Source organism: Antechinus flavipes, chromosome 3 (assembly GCF_016432865.1).
Source record: "Antechinus flavipes isolate AdamAnt ecotype Samford, QLD, Australia chromosome 3, AdamAnt_v2, whole genome shotgun sequence".
NCBI lineage: Eukaryota > Metazoa > Chordata > Mammalia > Dasyuromorphia > Dasyuridae > Antechinus > Antechinus flavipes.
Genome location: NC_067400.1, coordinates 266,629,914 through 266,651,444, shown reverse-complemented (window position 1 = coordinate 266,651,444; position 21,531 = coordinate 266,629,914). Strand labels below are relative to the sequence as shown.

At 33.2% G+C, this 21,531-nt stretch overlaps 1 protein-coding gene across 1 annotated transcript in view; it reads right to left on the bottom strand.

Annotated features, from left to right (window-relative positions):
- Positions 1-21,531, bottom strand: part of CFAP47 (cilia and flagella associated protein 47) — a 141,997-nt gene that overhangs the window by 31,912 nt on the left and 88,554 nt on the right. Inside the window, exons 18-21 of the mRNA XM_051990592.1 lie at positions 9,683-9,814; positions 6,696-6,773; positions 2,827-2,971; positions 494-622 (exon numbers count right to left, since the gene is read on the bottom strand). Coding sequence (XP_051846552.1) covers positions 494-622; positions 2,827-2,971; positions 6,696-6,773; positions 9,683-9,814 — 484 coding nt within the window. The remainder of the gene's footprint in view (positions 1-493; positions 623-2,826; positions 2,972-6,695; positions 6,774-9,682; positions 9,815-21,531) is intronic.

Genomic DNA, 21,531 nt, shown 5'->3' with positions numbered 1-21,531 from the left:
TTTGAGAGATATTGCAAAGGTGAAATCAACAGGTCCTGACATTAGAATATATATCAGGGGTGAGAAATTGTGAGAAGTTCAGCATTAAACCTAAATTACAAGCCTGAGAGACTTGGAAAATGGTGGTGCCCTCAATTATAGAAGAGGAAAGTTAGGAGTAGGATTAGGAGAAAAGATAATGAGTTCAGTTTTGCATATGTTACATTTGCATTGGTGATGAGATCACCAAGTGAAGTAGTATAAAGGCAGAGCAGAAGAGGGCCTAGGAAAGAATCTGTGGAATACCTGTGCTTAACAGACTTGATCTAAATGAAAATCCAGCAAAGGAGACTAAGAAGGAAAAGATAGGAGAAATAGTAGTGTCCCAAAAACCTAGAGAAAGAGAATATCAGGGAAGAAAGAATGATTGATAGTGTCAATGGCTGCAGAGAAGACAAGAAGAATGAAAATTGAGAAAAGAACCTCACCTCGAGGTTCATCGAAGGACACATACAGGAGAAACCCCTTTGCAGTGTGAGATCTGTGGTTACCAGTGTCGCCAGAGAGCATCCTTGAATTGGCACATGAAGAAGCACACGGCTGAGGTGCAGTACAACTTCACCTGTGAGCGCTGTGGCAAGCGCTTTGAGAAGATGGACAGCGTCAAGTTTAGAACTTTTGGTACAATGATGAAGTTGGAAGCCTCATTGTGGAGAGTTAAGAAGAGAAAGTAGATATTTCTATTGTAAATTATTTTTTCAAGGAATTTAGCCACAAGTAGAGGAAAAAATAGAGGATGGTAGTTAGCCAGGATGAAAAGATCAAGCAAGGGGTTTTTGAGGATGAGGAAGATGTGCATGTTTATAAGCTAAGAAAAGAGTCAGCAGATAGGGAATTACTGAGAATAAATAAGAGTGCAGAATACAGAGGGTACAATTTGTTGGAAGTGAACAATAGAATGTGAAAACTTATGCAGATACAGGGCTATGCCTTGGTAAGAAAATAAAGGTGAGATAAAGTAAAGATGGAGAAAATAGCAGAAGACATATGAGTGATATGAGGTAATGAAAAAAGAATTGCTCATAATAAACAATCCATGTTTTTAGGCAGAGTTCCCAAACCAATAGGGTGGGAGTAAGGAAACCATGGAAAGACTGAGAAGAGATGAAAAAAAATTTGGAAATGCTGCTGTGAAGAATTGGAGAATGAGTTGACAAGGGCAAGGGAAATGTAGACCTAGGAGCTATGAAGGACTCTTATGCAACTTAAACAACTCTAATACAACTTATGTTGTATAACATAAATTTGTAGTGGACCAAGTCAAAACAGTTGTGCAATTTTCTCCACCTTCTTTCAGCAGCACATGCATATGAAGTAATTCAAGACACAAATGAACCTATTATAAAGGGGCTAGAAATGAACAAGAAGAGGACATGTAGAAGTGAATGGGTTTATCAAAGAATCAAGATGGGTAAAAGAGGAGAGAGTATCTAGTGATGGCTTTAAAGAGAATTGAAAGATTGGAGGATTGAACATCATAGTATGGACAAAAAGTAGGTTTTGGTTAGGGAAGGCAGAAAAAGAGGTGGAAAAAAACAATAGATTTTGGCCAGATAAGAAAATTTTGGAATTTTTTAACATTTGAGGCATTCATGAGTGATGAAATCTTTGTTAGTAGCTAAGTTGAAGTGAAGAAGTAAGTTATGGGAAATGAGCAGATTGGGAAATTGTTTTTCTAAAAGACAAAGACAGAAAGAGAAAGAAGGATAGAGGGAGGAAAGGAAGGAGGAAGGAAGAAAGAGAAAGGTGTTATACTTGGCCATATATATAAGGCATTATATAAGTGAATACAAAGAGATGTTTATTAACACTCAATACATCTGATGGAATAAAATACCCAAGTATAAAATATATCATTTTTAAATGAGCTTTTGGAAAAATATAATTTCCTTAAAACTTAATTTAATTTAAATATCATCACCTCAGTCAGAGTCATGTCATACTCGATCGTTCTTGTAATGAATAATGATATGAGTCATTGCAGTTTTTTTTTCCTTAAGTATATATACCAACTGACCTCTGCAATTAAATTGTCTTCAGCAGTTAAGTTTAACAAATAGATATAATCCTATGATATACAAAATCACATAATTTTAGAGATAGAAGAAATCTCAGAGACCATTTAGTCCAATCCATATACAAAAGGATCTCCCACTATACCACAAACGTTAGAAGATCTCCAACGAGACTGAGGCCACCATTAGCTTTTTCTTGGCTGCCACATCACACTTTTGACTTAGATGTTGATTTTTCAGCCCACTAAAAACCCCAGATCTTGTTCAGACAAACTACTGGTCTCACTAAACTTCCTTCATTCTATATTTCCAAGGCTTATTGTTCAAGCTGAGTTTAAAATATTTTGTTTTTCCCTTCTGAATAGCACTTTTTCAGATTCAGCTTACTCACTGTTATGATTTTTTTCTATCCTAATTCTGCTATCTGTACCTTGAAATTTAACAATCAAATATTTCCTTTCAAAGTTGCCTTGATACTTAAGACTGATGCACAATTTCATAGATTGTATATCATAACCAAAAGGGTTTAGGATCATGTCTTTTTAAACTTTGTGAATCTCACAGTATGTAGCATAATACATTGTACATAATAAATGGTCAATTAATTCTGAAAAGTCAAAATAACTATTACTTCAAGGAAAGTCACTAATACAGTACAAGAAATGTTATTCTAAGGTCATTAAAAAGTTATTACAATAACATTTAAATTTATGAGTAAAATTTTTTCAAAAGTTTCCATTTTTTACATAATCATTCTAGTAGAAATAAATACCTTCTTGATTTTTAAAATCCAGTGTAAATTCTTGATAGTTTGATAAGTCAAATTCCACTCGGGCACGTGTTATACTTTTGTTATTTAATAAAAATGTAATAACTTTTGTAGATCCAACATAAACACCATGGAAATTTAAAAGGCTCTGTAATTTAAAAAAAATTTTAAAAATCAAAAGTAGGAAATACAGAAACAAAGTAAACAACTTACACAAACTTAAAATTATATTTTCAAACAATTCAATATTATATGTTCAAAAGTGTAACTGTGCCAAAAAAGAGGGTTCATGTTAGAATACACTTAAGGAAAGAGGATTACTCAAAGAATACTTTATTATAAATTCCAATCTACTCATTTTAAAGAAACAAATTGTAACATGACATCATTTTTTCATTAATATAACTATTATAAAGCAAATTTTAAAAGAATATGACTAATGTACAACTCCCCTACATCCATTTTAGGATAATGAGTATATTTAGGAAAGAGTAACATAATGAAAGCAGAGATAGGAACACAAACCATCAACAGTTCACAAGGACTATTGTAGGAATAAAGAATGGAGAGTAGACTACTTAGAAAGCTACTACAATAAGCTCTGAAAGAAATGATAAAACCTTGGATTTATGGTGCCAAATGGAGAGGAATTAAGGGTCAAAGCAGACTATGACAGAAAATATTGTTCAAACATCTGGGATAATCTTTCCACTCAATAGGTAATAACAATCATGAAAAATCATAGAAACAGTTATATATAAATCACAGTCTGAATATGAATGATACACACACACACACACACACACACAATAACTATGCATCTAACTGATCATGGGCAGCTTTGTAGAGTTGTCAAAGTCCTATGGACTTGTGATGTCCTTGTGATGAACCCTTAGGAAATGGCATGTATTAAAATAAATATATACATAATCAAAGATTTTAATTTTAAAAAATGCAAAATTGAAAACTATCACCCACTTCTGATTTTTAGATAGAACATTGCCTACTTCCACCCTGAAAAAAAGCAAACCAAAACAAGAAGGCTTTATGTTTTTGGGGAGAGTGGTAGAACAAACATGACTGATGGTTTCATCAATCTTCAAATAAATCAAAGTCTACAAAGCAATAGTAGTCTCCAATCTCCTACATGTGCCATGTAGGATGAACTAGTTTTAGGAATTGAAATTAAATTAAATTTTAGTTTTAGGAACTGAAACTAAATTAAATTAGCATTTAATTGGCCCAAGAAACTAAGGTTTGAATCATTCATATAGTTTCCTGGTGGCCTAAGTACAAAAGTCATGGGAGGATGGGTCTCCCTGAGGCTGTGGTTGGTCAACATGGCCAACATAAAATCAGGAAAATGGCACTCAAATGAATAAATAGTTTATTCTTACTCAGTATCCTTTCCATTATCTAGTTAAGTAAACTTGTGTGTTTGTGTTAACTATTAGACGATCTTCAGCTATATCTCATTAAATTCTAAAAATTAAATGTCAAATCATCCTATAGCAGGTCTTGCCTATAACATTCTGCATACCTGGCAATATTGGATCAGAATGATTTCTTTCAAGTGGAGAAATGACAATGCAGAGGGAGATGTGCCTAGATGGGCCCTGAGCTTCTTGAGGTGCTGATCACATTCTGTAAAGCATTCCCTTCCTACCACAAGAATACTTAGAATGTAAATCGTAGAGACACTCGGCTACTAAGAATAAATGTGAATGAGCCCAGTATCTTTAATATCCATAAAAGATAATATACTAAAGATGATAAATGTTTGCTAAATTTAGATAATTTTTATACTTGAAGATGACAGTGATTTCCAGGATCACTCGCTATATTAGGCTAAGATCTCCCAAAAGACTAGAATTGAGAAATTCCTCAAAAATTACACTAAAGGAATTGCTTGAGGCTTTTTATATGTCATTTAATGATAATAATAGCTAACAGTTTTATAACATTTACTATTTTCCAGGTACTATGAGAAACATTTACAATTATTATCTCATTTGATTCTCATGACAATCCTGGGAAGTAGGTACGATTATCTCTATTTTACCTATGAGGAAACAGAGAAGTGTCTTTCCTGGGGTCACATAGCTAGCCAGGGAGTGTCTGAGGCTAGATTTGAATTTGGGTCTTTCTAATTGAAGACCCTCTGGGTCATATGGATTTTTCTGTGACTCTTTTATCAAGGCATTAGACAAGACACTTGACAGGACAATGAGTAGCTCTGATTCCCAGGAGTCCAAAGACCTGTCTAGAATTTGAGATATAGATAAATCTCTCAGCCAATTCACCAAGCTAGAGTGAAGGAGGGAGAGCATCAGTTTAAAAGGAGAGATAGCATTTCTTATCACTCGGCGATCTCTAATTCTCTTCTGTGACTTCCAGTGAGAAGTAGGGAGCCTTCTACCCCTCACCCCTAGAATAGACTTCAGCATAGGGGGGAAAAGAGCATTCATAAAAGGATTCAATCTAGCATGAGTAAGCAATACTTAATCCACACATGGGGGTGAGGCCCTAGCTGTGACATCACTCAGTCTTGGTTTAAGTGGGCAGAACTCAGACCCTAGTAGTAACAGTGCTATAGCAGCATTCAATTAGCATGGAATAGTTAGTGTTTGATCCTGGAAGGAATATCTCCCAATGGAAATTCCCATGGCATAATTTTAGCCAGTTTAAGGGGACAGTGTTCAGTATGAGAGAGGAGAGAGAGACAGAGAGAGAGAGAGAGAGAGAGAGAGAGAGAGAGAGAGAGAGAGAGAGAGAGAGGAAGGAAAGGAGGGAGGAGGGAGAGAGAGAGAGAGAGAGGATAGGAGAAAAAAGGAGAGGAGAAGAGAGGAGAAGAGAGGAGAAGAGAGAGAGAGTGTCCTGGGACTCTGGCACAAAGGAAGCAGTTTTGGTTTTTTTTAATCACAGAATGGTGGGAGAGGGGACACAGACCTGCCATAAAGAATCAACAATTAATGCCAGCAGAGGAGGGGGATGGTGAGTGGGAGGGAGCCCAGTAGGAGGTGATGAAGTAGGAAGCAGGCAGGGGAAGAGGGAACGGAATATGTGGAATATATCTGCAAATGGAATAAGGCTTAACTGGGTGAGCACTGGCATGAACAGTGGAAAAGATGAGGAGGAGTAATATCTGTGCCAAATGTGTTATCATCTATGCTGTTGGCCACAATATTGCCAGTGCTGTTCCTATTCATTATCAATACTTTATCCTAAAATACTAACTGTGAACTACAAAGATTCAACATCATCTTCCACTTGGACGATATTATATTATAATTCAAGGCTCAATACTTTTAGAGTGGGGATGCAAAGTCCAATTCTGTTCTTCATTCTCCTTCATATTCTGTTCTTCTGTCAAACCTTCGGAAGGTCATATTGCTAGTTCTCTTTTTACTATCTTTCTGTTTTTTGGTTTTTGTAGTGCTATCTATACCAGAGTCATGTTTCCAATATTAAGGGCTGTACAGTAAAAATCCCTAAGGCTAAAGTGGTAAAATGTCTTTTAGAACCCTTGAGAACTTAGTCACCAAAGAATGAGATAAAGTAGAATCAATATCTGCCATATAGGTTAGCGTAGTTTAAGGAACTGAAACCATGTTTAGGATTGAGTTGAATGGTTCAGGAGACTAAGGCTTGGGCCACTGATACAGTTTTCTGGTGGCCTTAGATACAAAAGTTAGGCAAGAGTGCCTTTCCTTCAGGTTTACCCAATGTGTTAACATAACCAACAGCAGTATCTTAATATGATCATTGATATTTTGTTATGGAACTGAAATATGAGGTAAAAGAAATGAAATTGATGATTAAAAAAGAACAATAAAAAATACTGAGAAAATGAATACAATGTTCATACTCACCAGATTAATGATTACATCAGCAATATCTATAGAGCCCCCAATCCTAAGCTCTAATTCTTTCCCCTGGCGTATTATTACCTAATTTTAAAGAAAAATGAAATAATATCAGAATGTAATTTTCCTATAGTCACACTGACACTATCCAAAATTAAATTATCTAAGGACTTAAAATTACAACAACTAAGGAACTACTCTATCCATTTGACTATGCTTCCATAATAAATTTAACCTTAAAAATTATTCAACGTATTCTTCAAAATTAAACCAAATAAAATACTAATTTATTATTTTTCTTCCCACTGAGAGAAAAATCAATATAATAATGATTTCTTAAAAGTGTTTCATGTCAAGTCTAAAGAAATCAATAAGCATTTAATATTTTGAAGTATTCTAAGTGCTGGTAAAGAAAAGTAAAAGCAGTCCTTCCTAAACCAAAAACATTTCCTGAATTATCAAAAGATCATAGGTCTAGAATTGAAAGCAACTTCAGAATACATCTAGTCTAATCTAATCATTTTACCAAATACTCTTTTTCAATAATACTCTCAATCAGAAGAGTTAAAGTTTGGGGCTAGGAATACAAATACAAATCTGTGGAGAGGGACCCAATATGAAAGTTTCTTCATTCAACATAACCAATTTTATATGCAAAAAGGAAATCTAGTTTATCTAGAATTGTTAAAAGTTGGTGTTGTGACTAAATAACATCTGTTCTGGTTGAAAGAAAATGATTGTTTCTCTCTTATATTAATTTTTTTTTTCCTTTTCTAATTCCTCACCAAGAAATCAACCAGTGTAAGAAATTTTTCTCAAAAAATTTATCTAGGAAAAGAAATTCTAAGTTTAGACTAATGGGTGGATTTCTGTTCATTGTATTTACACTGACAAGCCTGGGAAAATGTGGATTCTTCCTTCTGTCAGGCAGGTGACATGAAAATTAATAAAGTTTCTTTAAGCAAGATTTGCACAATTAATGTTATACTCCAAGACCCTTACTGGAATATAACTCACTCTCATTACAATATTTCCATTAACTGTTAACCAATCAGAATTGATTGTCCTTCTCAGGAACTCCCATTCTTCCAAGGGAATATAAACTGGACCCTACTACTTACTATTAGGATTTTATAGTGTTTGAGTGTGCCACTCTTTTATTAATAACATAGTGGCCTTATTTTTTAAAATGGTTAAATTATCCAGAAACTATGTCTCTCAAACTTTTTAAATTTCACCTGATCAGATGAATTACCACACAATAATACCATATAAAGTTTTTCAGTTTTTAAAATACAACTGAACTCTGAAGGTAAATTTAATCTTTGTTTGATGAGACTGAAAGGCAACATGGCATAGTAGAAAAAAACTTTGAAGGAATCTTAAGAATTGGATCTAAGCATGGTTCACTAGCTTTATAAAACATTAGCTATATAGCCATGGGCAAGGGAGTCATTCTAACTTTCCAAGATTCAGTTCCTTCTGCTAAAAATGGGGATTTTTATACTTTTACTACCTGATTCATGAGGTTGTTGTGAAAAAAAACAATGGGTAAAACTGTTATTATTACATAATTCTGCATATGTTAAAATCATCAAGTTAGCAAGTTTTGAATTAATCTGATAATATGCATTATAAGTGAATTATTCCAATCAAACTGCTAGCAGCTTGCTTGTCATGTGTCTTAGAAAGAGCACAATATATGGGAAAATACTAGTTATTTGATATTTTTGATTATTTGGATTCAAATGATTTCTAGTTTAACATACATAATTAATTATTATGGAAAGATAAAGGATATAATTAAGTCGGGTTTTTTTCCTCTAGATAGATAATCAATATACTGCTTTAACTTTTTGAAATTCTATCTCTGATTACACGTTAAAGGTTAGCAATATACTATAATATTTCACTATGTAATAAAATCAGAATCTGTCATGTTAGAATGTTTTATTAATCTGTTTAATGTTCACTGAAAGAGTTTTTTTTAAGTCAAGGTAATTTCATTTTATTTATACAATTTCCAGAACATAAGGCAATAGAATACTTCATGTAAGCCACAAAATATATTAGACATTAATGTCATACAGATTTTGCCTTTAATCAGTCATTAAACTATTTAGAATTAACACAAAAGAATTAAGGACTTCGTAGAAGAAAGGTCTCTTACATCCAAATTTTGTCTTTCTTTGTGACCTCAAAATTCAGCACAGTACCTGGAACATAGTAAGCATTTAATAAGTGCTTATTGACTGATTAATTTAAATATTTTTTCTATGATGCCTCTATAATACCTCTAAAAGACATCAGCAGTCGATGAAGATCCTGGAACATTTCAAGGGACACACACACACACACACACACACACACACACACACACAAAGTTTTTGTTCGTGATAAGAAATGAATCAGTAGTGATTTCTTTCATGAGAAAAATTTTTAGATAGAATAGAAAATTTCTCAACTGCACCAGAACCTCAAAAAAGGTTACATTAAAAATCTAGAATCAGAATTTTGCTGATTATCCCAGGATGAAGGAAGCCTTTATTCTCCTCTAGGGAACCTTCAATGCTCCCTTTCCATTTGCCTCTTCCTTCTTGACTATCTCCCTCCCTCCCTGATTTCTCTAAGTCAAGTTTACAAAGCAGTGAACTTTGATCATAGCCAGCAAAGATCTATGATAAATAACACTTAATTACAATGCTCATTGAACATCACTTGTTGTTTCTATGGCTAAATTCCACAATTTGAAGAGATTACCAGTCAACACTATTTAATGTTATTTTTGTTACACTTCTAAAAGCTGCTCTCCTCTAAACTCTCAGCATACAAGTACCACATTTACTGAAATCAAAATCTCCAAATAATTCAGAAAAAAGTAATTAAAAATAGCTCCTATCATTCTCTATACATAATATAATATACAGAATTCTGTATATATAATATATAATAATGTAATATTATTTAAATGCCACAAATAAAAAATCCCATACCTTTGCTTTTGTATCAAATCTCTCTGAAAAATATGGTGTACAAGCAATATTGAGTGAAGTTAAACCCCCTACAGGTATTATGCCATGAGATGGAGTGACCTTAATGAAAGGTAGAAGATCTTGGTCACAAATCTGAAAATACAAATTGGTGGAAATATTAACTCATCCATTCAAATCACTGTTAGGAAAGTTTTTCAAACTATTTCAAACGTGCTGGAATAGAAAATCCAAAATGACTTAACATGACAAACCATCACTGGCAAACTGCGAAATCTAAATTTCATTTCTGATAAAGGAATCTTTGGTCAAGAAACATCAACAGTAGTACTTTTTTAATTCAAAAGAAAACACAATATATTCATTTGGAAAGGGATATTCAAATTTTACTAGAATAATAAGAAATAGGTCTCTAATACATTATTATTATATGACAGATGACAAGAAGAAATTATCAATTTGAAGTTTGTTTTTGCAGAAAGTTGATGGAAAGAATACTGGACTTAAGGAAGAAATTGGATTAGAATTTCTGAAAATAAAAAACTTGAATAACTTATTTTACTCTCCAAGAATCCATTTTGTGCAGAATAGTTTAAGGAGAAATTAACAAAACTTGGGAGAGAAACTGAAGAATAGAAATTTTTTTAAATATCTTAATGACATATATAAGCATCATTCTTCAAATTGAGGGTATAAATTTCTACAGAGGATTTAAATTTTGGATGTTATTTACAAGACACTGATCAAACACAGAAATTTTAGGTATATACTTATCTCTTTACAATTGTTTTGACAGTCATTTAATGGAAAAACAAAAGAAAGATTTTTTTCATTTATTATAAAAAGCATCAGTAAAACACTACATTTTTAGTCATTATCAATCAACAAGCATACACTAAGTGCATTTTTTATGTATTTTCCCTACTCACAAATTTATTTTATCCTACACCTAACTGTAGCAAATGGAGGAGAAAATTATTATGACATTTCCCCCTCTGCATTTTTTCCTTTTGTTGACCCAAGAATATGATTGTAAAGAAAAGCTTATGTAAGGATTAAAGAATATCAATAAAGTTTTACAGCAAAATAATTTTGAATAAGATCACAGCAATAATCCCTAGTTTAATATGTTTTTAAAAATATATTTATTCTAAATCAGTGTTTCAATTGGAGAACAACATAGAGATAAGGAAGGGGCTTTGACCAGCCAAGCATTCAGCTGTTCCCTACTGGTTGAAATAAGAAAAAAGTCAATTGTCTGACTTTCTAACTCGGTCCTAGAGTTCCCTTTCTTTATCTCCCTTTGTTTCTCTCCCACACAGGGAACTTGGAATTCAATGTCTCAAAAAAGGGTAGATGATTTTGGATGTAAATTTTTAGGTTCCAGAACCACAACAATTAAGAAGGGAAGAACCTTGTTGAATCAGATTGGGAGGTGGGCTGGGGTGTTGAGGGAAGAAGTCTTGTGATGGTTTATTATGCTCAACCCAGAAAGAAAGTAGTAGAAATAGTATGAGAATGTTTGGAACATACGTTGAGGGGAATGAAATAGTTGATCGGGGAAAAGTAAAAATGTAGTTAATGTAAAAGTAGGACAAATATCATGACTTCCACTCAGGCCCCTTTTAATATTTTTTGAGAGAAGTGGAAAACAGACAGTACAATACTAAGATTTACAACTCTGAAATCCTTGACTCTTTCCTCTTCCATTTCCCCCCTTAAATCTTATTCTCAGTCAAATTTCCTTAATTCTACCTTCACTACTTCTGTTATATATAAATAGTTCTTCTTATATATATACCCTAGTCCTAATTTTCATCATTCCTCACCTGACTGGATTATAGCAATTATCTTTTTCATTGGTCTCCCTGCCTGCAAGTCTCTTTCCTATCCAATCTATTTTCCACCCAGCTGCAAAACTCATCTTCCAAAATCATAGATCTGATCATGTTAACTTCCAACTCAGAACTCTTCAAAGTTTCTCTTTGCTTTGAGGACAAAATACAAAATTATCATCATTGCTTTTAAAGTAATTTTCTTTTTCTAAATAGTATTTTATTTTTAAACATGTACAATTCTTCTAAACATTTCCATATTCATCATGCTGTACAATAAAAATCAGATAAAAAGGGAAAATACATTAGAAAGAGAAAAAACAAGCCCACAAACAACAAAAAAAGGGAAAATACTATGATTTGATCCACCTTGAGTCTCCATAGTTCCCTCTCTAGATGTAGATAGCATTTTCCATTCTAAGTCTTTTGGATCTTGAATCTTGAATCACTTCCTTGTTGAACAGAGCCAAGTCCATCATATAATCTTGTTGTTACTATGTATAAGTTATCTTAGTTCTGCTCACTTCACTCAGCATCAATTCATGTAAATCTTTCCAAGCCAAGTCATATTCAAAACAGCATCAGCCTACTTTTTCACACTTTTTATGAATTCACTATATACATTCTATATTCTGGTCAAATTGTCCTACTTTGCAGTTCCCCATCCAAAACATTCTGTCACCTGGCTCCATTTCACAGACTCCATTCTCTTTCTTTATTTAGAAGATCAGGACATTTATCTTTTCCTAGTCCTATGGCATCTCTCCAGTTCCCCACAATCTTTTGAAGATAAATGAGAATTAAAGATTCTTCTGACATTTCTTTAATTCCATAGAATGTGAACTGAGCATGGTGATTTGAACTTACCAAGAGCAGCTAGATATTTCCATAAGAGATCTTTCACATCTGGAATTTACTATCTCTACCTCAGAGAACCACTTGTCTCTATCAAAGTATTCCTCGTTATTTACATGACACCTTTCCTGACATCTCCCCCCTATGTTCCCAGTTCTCTCTTCCAAATGAAATGAATTTGTATTACTTTGTGTGTGCTTTGTATTTACTGATGAACATGTTAAACCTTCCTCCTGCCCCAAACTTAAGCTACTCAAAGGTAGAGATTATTTCATTTTTGCCCTTTTATCTTGAGTATAGATCAGTATATCATACAAAATAGGCAATTAATAAATATTTGTTGAACTGAATTGAATTTGCAGTTATTTATATGGACCACAATTGGAATAGAAAGGACTTGGAAGCATAGCTGCACCCTAAGTCAATAAGGCTACTGATTTCAAGAGAGGCAGCTTAGGAGACATTTGAGAAGACCTAAAAAACAAACAAAACAAAACAAAACAAAAACAGATTTAATTTAAATCAGAGGTTTTCTACTATCTAGCCTGATGCATTTGTATTTCAAAAGATTAAAATGACCCTTGAGATTATATTCTGGGAAATCTGCCATTTCTTTATAGAACTAGAAGAGCCAACAATAGATAACAGCTTTATCTGAGCAGCTGATAACCTCAGTTATTCTGGGGCAGGACCTCAGCAAACATCAAGCAGCATTTTCTTTTGCACAATTTTGTTCTGGCTATGCATTTCTTGGCCTCATATGTTCTCTTGGCCAAACTTATTTCTTCAACATTTTTTTTTTTTAAAATTTGCGTGCTCCCTTTGATATCAGGAACCAGAGAATTGATGGGAGAAATATACCACACCATGTTTGAGGAGACACATTCCTTGTCACTTATTTGCTCTTTTGTTTAGTTAAATGTCTTTTACTTTTTGAACAAGTGTCACATTCCTTTGATATGGTAACAAGCCTATCTGCAAGGACTTGTGAGCTAAGGTTTTGAAAAAAGTGGACCCCAAATGTGCCTTGAGCCTGGAATATCTATTCAGGTGTGATAAAAAGGTATTAAATTTGACAGTGGAGTGAGTATGGGGATATTCCAAAGAACATAAGTATGTAGGATCTTGTGATATTATAAATTCTATGGGCAATCATCTCAAAAGAAATGGGAAGCCCCTGATAAAATTCTAAATGTCCAAAGAGAAAAATCCAATGAGTGGAGGAGAATAATGGTGGGGAGGAGTTAGGGACCAGAGTGGATGGATGCACAAGCTTCCCACAGAAGCAAACTACCTAGATTTTTAAGATATGCATAAAAGATGGAAACAAGCAGAACTAACAGAAGGTGAATATCAAACCATCATTTTGTAAGATTAGAAATCAGGAGTGCTAAGGGTCCAAATTAAGGATAGGATTAAAGGGGAAGATAATGCCTGATCTTGGAGAGAAGATAGTGCTATAGGACTCTTATTTTGCTTTTTTTTTTTTTTTTTGAGGATGATAACAGTAACTAACTCTTATTGTTTACTATGTAATATTGTTCACCATGTATCAAATACTAACCACTTTATACTTATAATCTCATTTTATTCTCCCAACAACTCTGAGAGTTGAGTGTTATTATCCCCATGTTACAGATGAAGAAATAGAGGCAAAGAGAAGAGACTCAAAGTCATACAATTGACAAAAAAGGTCAAATTTGAATTCAGGTATTCCTGATTCTAAGCCCAGAGTTCTATCCTCTAAACTGCCTGCTTACTAATGAAGAGTATAATACTTGTGTGGTCAGGGAGAAGTGCCTCTTATGTACATCTGCATAGCAACTCAGGTGTTACACTAGAAAAAGACAAAATAAAGTGACTATTTCAAAGTTGAGATTCAAGACAAATAAGAAGCTAGCAAGGCAGCACTTTGTTGTTCTTGTTAAGTTCAAACCATCAATCCCAGTTCATGCTCTATGAAACTAAAAAAAAAAATGGCAGAAAGAATTTTTTATTCTTACTGATTTTCAAGAGATTGTGAAGAACCAGCAAGATGCCACAGGACTAGGAGGATAAATGTCCTGATCTTCTAAATAAAGAAAGAAAATGGAGCCTGTGAGCTATCAGCTCATGAGCAAAATTTCTCAATGAAATTATTAAATAGAGAGATGTTGAAAAAACTAGTGAAAGAAGTGGCATTTATAAAAAGCCTGCTGCTTAGCTTCAGCAAAGACACTTAAAAAAAAAGGTTATTCATATGATAGACAAAGAGATTGGCAAAGATTGTTGTCCTAGATTTTGACAAATCATTTGGCACAGTCTCTCTTTTATTTCTGTGAGAAAGATGTGATTTAGATGATAGTTAAGTTAAATGAATTTAGCACTGGTTGACTAGACCCAAAGAATAGTCATTAAAAGTTTCATGAAGAGCTTGGGGACAGGTCTCTAATGGAATGTCCCAAAGAAGTTCATTTGGAACTCTACTGATTAGCTGTCAGGACTATCAAATTTGCAAACTACATAAAGTTAAATGGATAACTAATACACTAGATTTGTGAGTCAGAAACCAAAAAGTTCTTGAAATGTCAGAATATTGTCCCATACCAAGTAAGATATGAATTAATCCATTAATATGGATAACTAAAAAGCCTTATCTTTGTTTTCAAAACTGTCACAAGCAGAAAATACAGGAAATAATGACTAGCTTGCAATTTGTCATGAAAAAAAGCTATGGGAGTTTTAGTGGAATAAAAGTTGCTGTTACCTGGCCAGACAAGAAAACTAATGTAATTTTGAGCCATATTAAGAAATTCATGTGATGCAGTGGATAGAGCACTAGCCCAAAAGTCAGGAGCACCTGAGTTCAAATCGGACGTCAGACACTTAACACTTCCTACTGTGTGATCCTGGGCAAGTCACTTAACCCCAATTGACTCAGAAAAGAAAGAAAGAAAGAAAGAAAGAAAGAAAGAAAGAAAGAAAGAAAGAAAGAAAGAAAGAAAGAAAGAAAGAAAGGAAGGAAGGAAGGAAGAAGGAAGGAAGGAAGGAAGGAAGGAAGGAAGGAAGGAAGGAAGGAAGGAAGAAAGGAAGGAAGAGAGGAAGGAAGAGAGGAAGGAAGGGAGAAAAGAAAGAAATTCATGGTGCCTAAAGACTTGGAATTTGATTATTTCTCGGTACTTCTGTTCAGACTATATCTAGAATATAAAATTTGGTTTTGGGTCATACCAAGAGGAAAGAAAGAGGATACCTAGAATGAAGATGGACTTAAATTCATGTCATATGAGATGTTAATTTGAGAATATTTGCCTAGAGAAGTGTAAACTTATGAGAATGGAGGAGATATAAGTATTTTACATGTCACATGGAAGAATGATGAGACTTGTTCTGTTTGGAACAAAGAGAAAGTGGATCCAAATTATAAAGGTGTAAAGGTAATCTTGATATCAGGAAAACGTCTCCTAACAATTAGAGTTATCCAAGTTTGAGATGGACTATTTTGGAAGATAATGGTTTTTCCCCATTGGTGTGCTACTAAATGTTTAAAAAGGAGCTAGGGAGAGAGAGAAGATGTTCACACAATGCACTTTTAAGTTTAAACTTCATTATTAAAACTTTCTCCATCCCTTTTTAAAGTCCAGGCAATCAACAAAACAATAAACTAAGATTAGATTCATAGAATTTGCTTATTTCCAAGGTGTAAACAAAAACTTAACCATCAACTGTCAAGTACCGATATGACTTGACCCAAGGATATCATTGGTTCCCCCTCACTTAATATATTAAGGCAAAAAACAGAAGACTACAATTTGTTAGATAATTATTGAGAAGAATTCTTATTTTGGCACCAGTTGGACCACATGGCTTCTGAAGGTCACTAGGGGACTTTGGAAATGTGGGAACAAATAAATTCAAACCCAGGTTTCTCCTGATTCTAAGTCCAGAATAAAGAGAAACTTGTTAGGCATAAACTTCATAGAACTCATATAAACATTTTAAATTAACTGTAATATTCCTTAAACCTAAAGCAAAATTTAGACTAATAATTCTACCTTAAAACAAGATTATTAAGCTCAGTAGGATCACTTACCCTAAAGTAAGCATGATAATGACCAATATTTTGAAGAACTGTTTTCTTTGATGTTGTTAAACCTTGAGGACAATTCTCAAAAAGTACATGATGAGCCAATAGCATAACTTTGGCAGGACCAATCTAATAATAATATAAAGGAAGAGGGGTAAAGCATGTAAGTTACTCTTAATAAATACAATATCAATATTAATCAGGCTTTCCCCCAAAAATCATCATTATACATTAATAGATATGTAGTAAAGCAAAGTTATGACTTTGAAAACAAATATTGAAACCAAGTATGTTGGAGAGTAGTATGACACAAGTAAAATTGTACAACATTTGTAATCAAAAGACCCATGTTTAAAGCTTGACTCTAACACTTATGAACTATGTGACTTTAAACAAAGCTCCTTAACTTCTTAAGGTCTCATATATAAGAAAAGTGGCTTAGACAAGAAGACTTCTAGGGTTCCTTCTATGTTCTAACTTGAAAATATTCTATTTCACATAAAATACATTAAGAAGATGAGGATTCTAAGACCCAGAACTGTTAAATGACTTGCCCAAAATCATGAAGACAGCAAGTGAGAAAACCAGAATTCAAACCCAGATTCTCTAACTACAACCAGCATTCTTTATATATGATGCTACCTCTTGGATCTGTTGTTTTGTTTCCACTAATTTTTAAGTGGAATTATTATCTTATTTAATAACACTTACCTACAATAGCAAAGGTCTATATGACACTTTGATGTTTGCACAATGTTTTATTTTAATTTGGTCCTTAAAAGTTTACTATGGGGGGCAGTTAGATGGCATAGTGGATAGAGCACCAGCCCTGAAGTCAGGAGGACCTGAGTTCAAATTTGATCTCAGACACTTAACATGTCTTAGCTGTGTGACGCTGGGCAAGTCATTTAACCCCAATTGCCCCAGCCAAAAAAAAAAAAAAAAAAAAAAACTTTAACTGTAAAGTAGGTTTTATAGACATTATCTCTATTGTGCAGAAAAAGAAATATGTTTGAAGAATTTAAGTGAATATTCCAGTATAATGTATAATTCCAGTATAAGCAAAGCAACAAGATCTGAATCCAGATCTTTCCTAACTCCATATTCAAAATTCTTTTCATTGTACTACAATGCCTCTTCAGTTTAATTTGAATTTGTGTTTAGAAAAGTTTAGAATATAATTAGAAAAAAATTGTAACATGATTAATTATATATAAGTGGTACTACAAATCTCTATAAATACATATCAACAAATATGATTTTAATCTTGTAGCAATCAACGTTCTCCTCTTAAGATCAAGATGGCATCCCTTGAGCAAATTCTTCACTTGGGGGAAGAATGGAGAGAGAATTGTAGCATTCTTTTTTGGAATAAAATGAATTTTGTTATATTTTGGTTAAAAATTAAATATATATATTTACAATGTTACATTTAATATCATAAAATGATTTTTTAATTTAAAAAAGAGGGAAAAGAAAAATATCAGCAAAAATAATCAATATTTATGCAGGCCAGGGAATGTGAACTCCTCACTTCTACAAAAACGTCAAGAAAGAAAGAGTTGATGAAGATATCTTGTCCTGGCTTCTTTGTGTTCTTTGCAATTCTGCAATATTAAATTTGTTATTGTTGTTTTTTCAATTTACATTTTTATTGTTACTGTGTACCCAGTTTTCTTGCTACTGTTTACTTCACTTTGAATCAGTTCTATCCATAACTCTGTCCATAACTCTCTATTCATAATATTCATCATTTTTACAGCAGTCATATTTTATTATATTCACATATTACAGTTTAGTTAGTCATTCTTCAAAAGATGAACATCTACTTTATTTCCAATTCTTTGCTATCACTAAAGTGCTGCTATAATTGGTACATATGGGAACTTTTTTTTTTTACCAATTTCCTCCATGGCATACATGTCTGAAGTAGAAACTCTGAGTCAAAAGATATGGACATTTTATCCATTTTATTTACATAATTCCAAGTTCATTGTACTAATTCATACTTCTACCAACAACTTTTCACAATCTCTCTAACACGTATTATTCTCATCTTTGTGTTATCTTTATCAATTTTCTGGATATGTGGCAAACCCCAAGGTTGTTTGGATTTGTATTTTTCTTATTACCAATGATATGAAGTATTTGTTCACATCTGTCATTAGTAGTTTGTAATTCTTTTGAGAATTATTTGAACTGTTTGTTCATGTCCTTTAATCACTTAAATACTGGGGAATTAACTAAGAACTAAATAATTTATGTTTTCAGATTTATCAAATACTGAATTATTACATTCCATTATTTCAGGACATTTTATAAAGTTTTCATGGATAATATAATACTGCTTTTGATAGATTAACACATAAAACATGAAGGTCTTCAGTAAAAGATGAAGTTTCTCTTAAATCGAAATTGGAGATAATCTCAGAGAGAGAAATTAAAAGAAACTTAAGAAAGTCTTGAAGAAGGTGGGATTTTAATAGAGACTTGAAGGAAGGTTAAAGAAGCCAGGAAGAAATGAGAAGAAAAATTTTCAGATGTCAGGAATAGTCAATGAAAGGACATAAAATCTGGAGACAGAGTATCTTATTGAAGGAATCATCGGGAGGTGAAAGTCAATGAATTGTTGAATATTAGGAGAAAAATAAGGCATGAGAAGAGGCAAGCTTATGAAATTCCTTAAAAGACAAATAAAAATATTATATTTGATTCTGGAAGCAATAGGGAATCACTAGAGTTTATTAAGTAGGGAGGGGAAAATTGAGAGTATGACATATTCAGACTGATGCATTAGGAAAGATTACTTTGGAAGTTAAGTGGAGGATAGACTGTAATACAGGGAGATTTGAGGCAGGAAAATCAGTCAGAAAACTTTTGAAGTAATTCAGCATGAGTTAATGAGACATAGGTGGTGGCTGTGTCTTGGGAGAAATGGAGTAGTGCAAGAAAGATGTTGTGAAAATAGAAGAGTCAGAACTAAGCAATAGATTGTACATAGGGGGAAGAGAATGGGGAGTCAAGAATGATGACTATGTTACAAGTCTGGGAAACTGCAAAGATGATGATGTTCCAGAAAATAATAGGAAACTCAGGAAGAAAGGAGAGTTGGAGAAAAGATAATGAATTCAGTTTTTTATATGTTGGAGTTTCAATTGTTATGGACATACAGTTCAATAGACAGACATGTCAGATTAGAGACTAGGAGAGGTTGGGGCTGAATAAACAGATCTGAGAGTTATTTACATGGAGATAATAATTAAATTCATATTATATTAGATTCATATTATATCATATAAGTATATACATTATAATTATATTACATAATTAATATATTTAAATATAAATAAATAATTAAGGAAATAATGGAATAGTTCTAGACCAATTTTTTTCATTTTCAAAAATGAATAATATAACACAAATTGGGGGAGGGAAATGACTAACTATTCATTACAAGGGGGAAGCTTACCAAGAGAAGGAAAACATCAAATCAAAGTGAACAGTGACTAGTTATAGAGAGAAAGAAAAGTTATGGATAGAAAGAAAAAAGAAAAAAAATCAACTAATTATTTTTAATATTCAAAAGAGAACAGAAGAAAGTTCTAAAGGAGAATAGACAAGAAGAATCCAGTATGGTACTACCATGCTGAATTTTTAGATATACTTTTAAAAAATAAAACATGAGAAACTGTTTGGTTTGCACATGCAATCCTCTTCTCTTTTTCTGTCTTTCGTATATACAAATGTTAATGTCTGTTGAAGATTACCAAATTTATAAGAAAAAATTATCTGGAAGAAAAGTTAAGTAAATTAAAGATTTCCAATGCATAACTAGATACTAGAGCAGGAGAAATAGTATTAGTACCCAGTTCTCCATAACTTAAATTAAGAGCTCCCTTCACATTATTTCTCTGTATGACTAGGCTGGTCCTTAGTTGACAGACACATATTCCCTCACAGAGTTAATAATCAAAATAATTCCAGCTTTATAGACTCTGCCAGAACTTGTATGTCATTGACATCACCTATATGTCATGAAGAAGCCCTGGAGTGTTTGGTGTACACAGATATATTTTCATTATCAATATATTATGTGTGCATGTGTGTATGCATGTAGCAGGATTCTGGAGACCATTGTCCAGTGCTTATCTGTTGAGTTTAAAAGGACTTATTTAGCGTTTCTGCATTCTTAAGGGCATGGGGAAAAAAAGAGATTTTTAATGAGATCATAGCTTCAGACAGGTTGAAGTTGAGGCAGTCCACCATTCTGTTTCTACAAATGTGGCCACCTGCTGCTCATAACAGCAAGAAAATGAGTGATTGGATGAAAAGATTTTGAGTTAACTATGGAGCAGCTGATAAGTGACTATAGCTATACATACCTATTCCCAAGTATAAAATTGGTAATATCCAAATGTTCCAACATGTTCGTTCCTTCACTGTCTGGGAGAGCACTGAATTATATCCTAATCTTCTCTTTAAAAATCTGTTTGGTTTCTGGGGAGGTTGTTTAACTTTATTTTTCATCAACTGGTTTTTATGTTTTAAGCACTTTCTTATAAAGAAACCAATTTTTCAAAATTAACATGTCTGTTTAGTATATTGCTGGCTTGTATAGATGCCCTATGATATTAATTGCAGTTGGGGGATAATCAATTATGTAACAACATATCTAGAAGGAGAGAGTAGATGTGATTAAAGCTGGAAGGTATTTACTAGAAAAATATAGGAATCCACAAAGCATTATTTAGGTGTATTTTATAAGTCTCCAATATCAGAGAAAAAGAGTAAAAATTCACAACAAAGGAACTTGGATACAACTTGAACTTAAAGTAGGCCAAGTGGGATGGGGAAGATTTGGAGTCCCACTCTTCTGAGACCAAATCCACCAGGTACTTTCCCTACTTTTGTTCCTCTCAGGAACCTTTAATGAAATTCCTCTCCAAAAGAAGACTAAAAAAAAGCAATACATGGTGTAAGTAGTTGTGAATTGATTAATCAACCATTGAACATTTATTAAGTATCTCCTATGTGCCAGATACTGTGCTAAGTTCTGTGAGTACAAAAAAGGCAAAAAACAGTCCTTGTGCTCAAGGAGG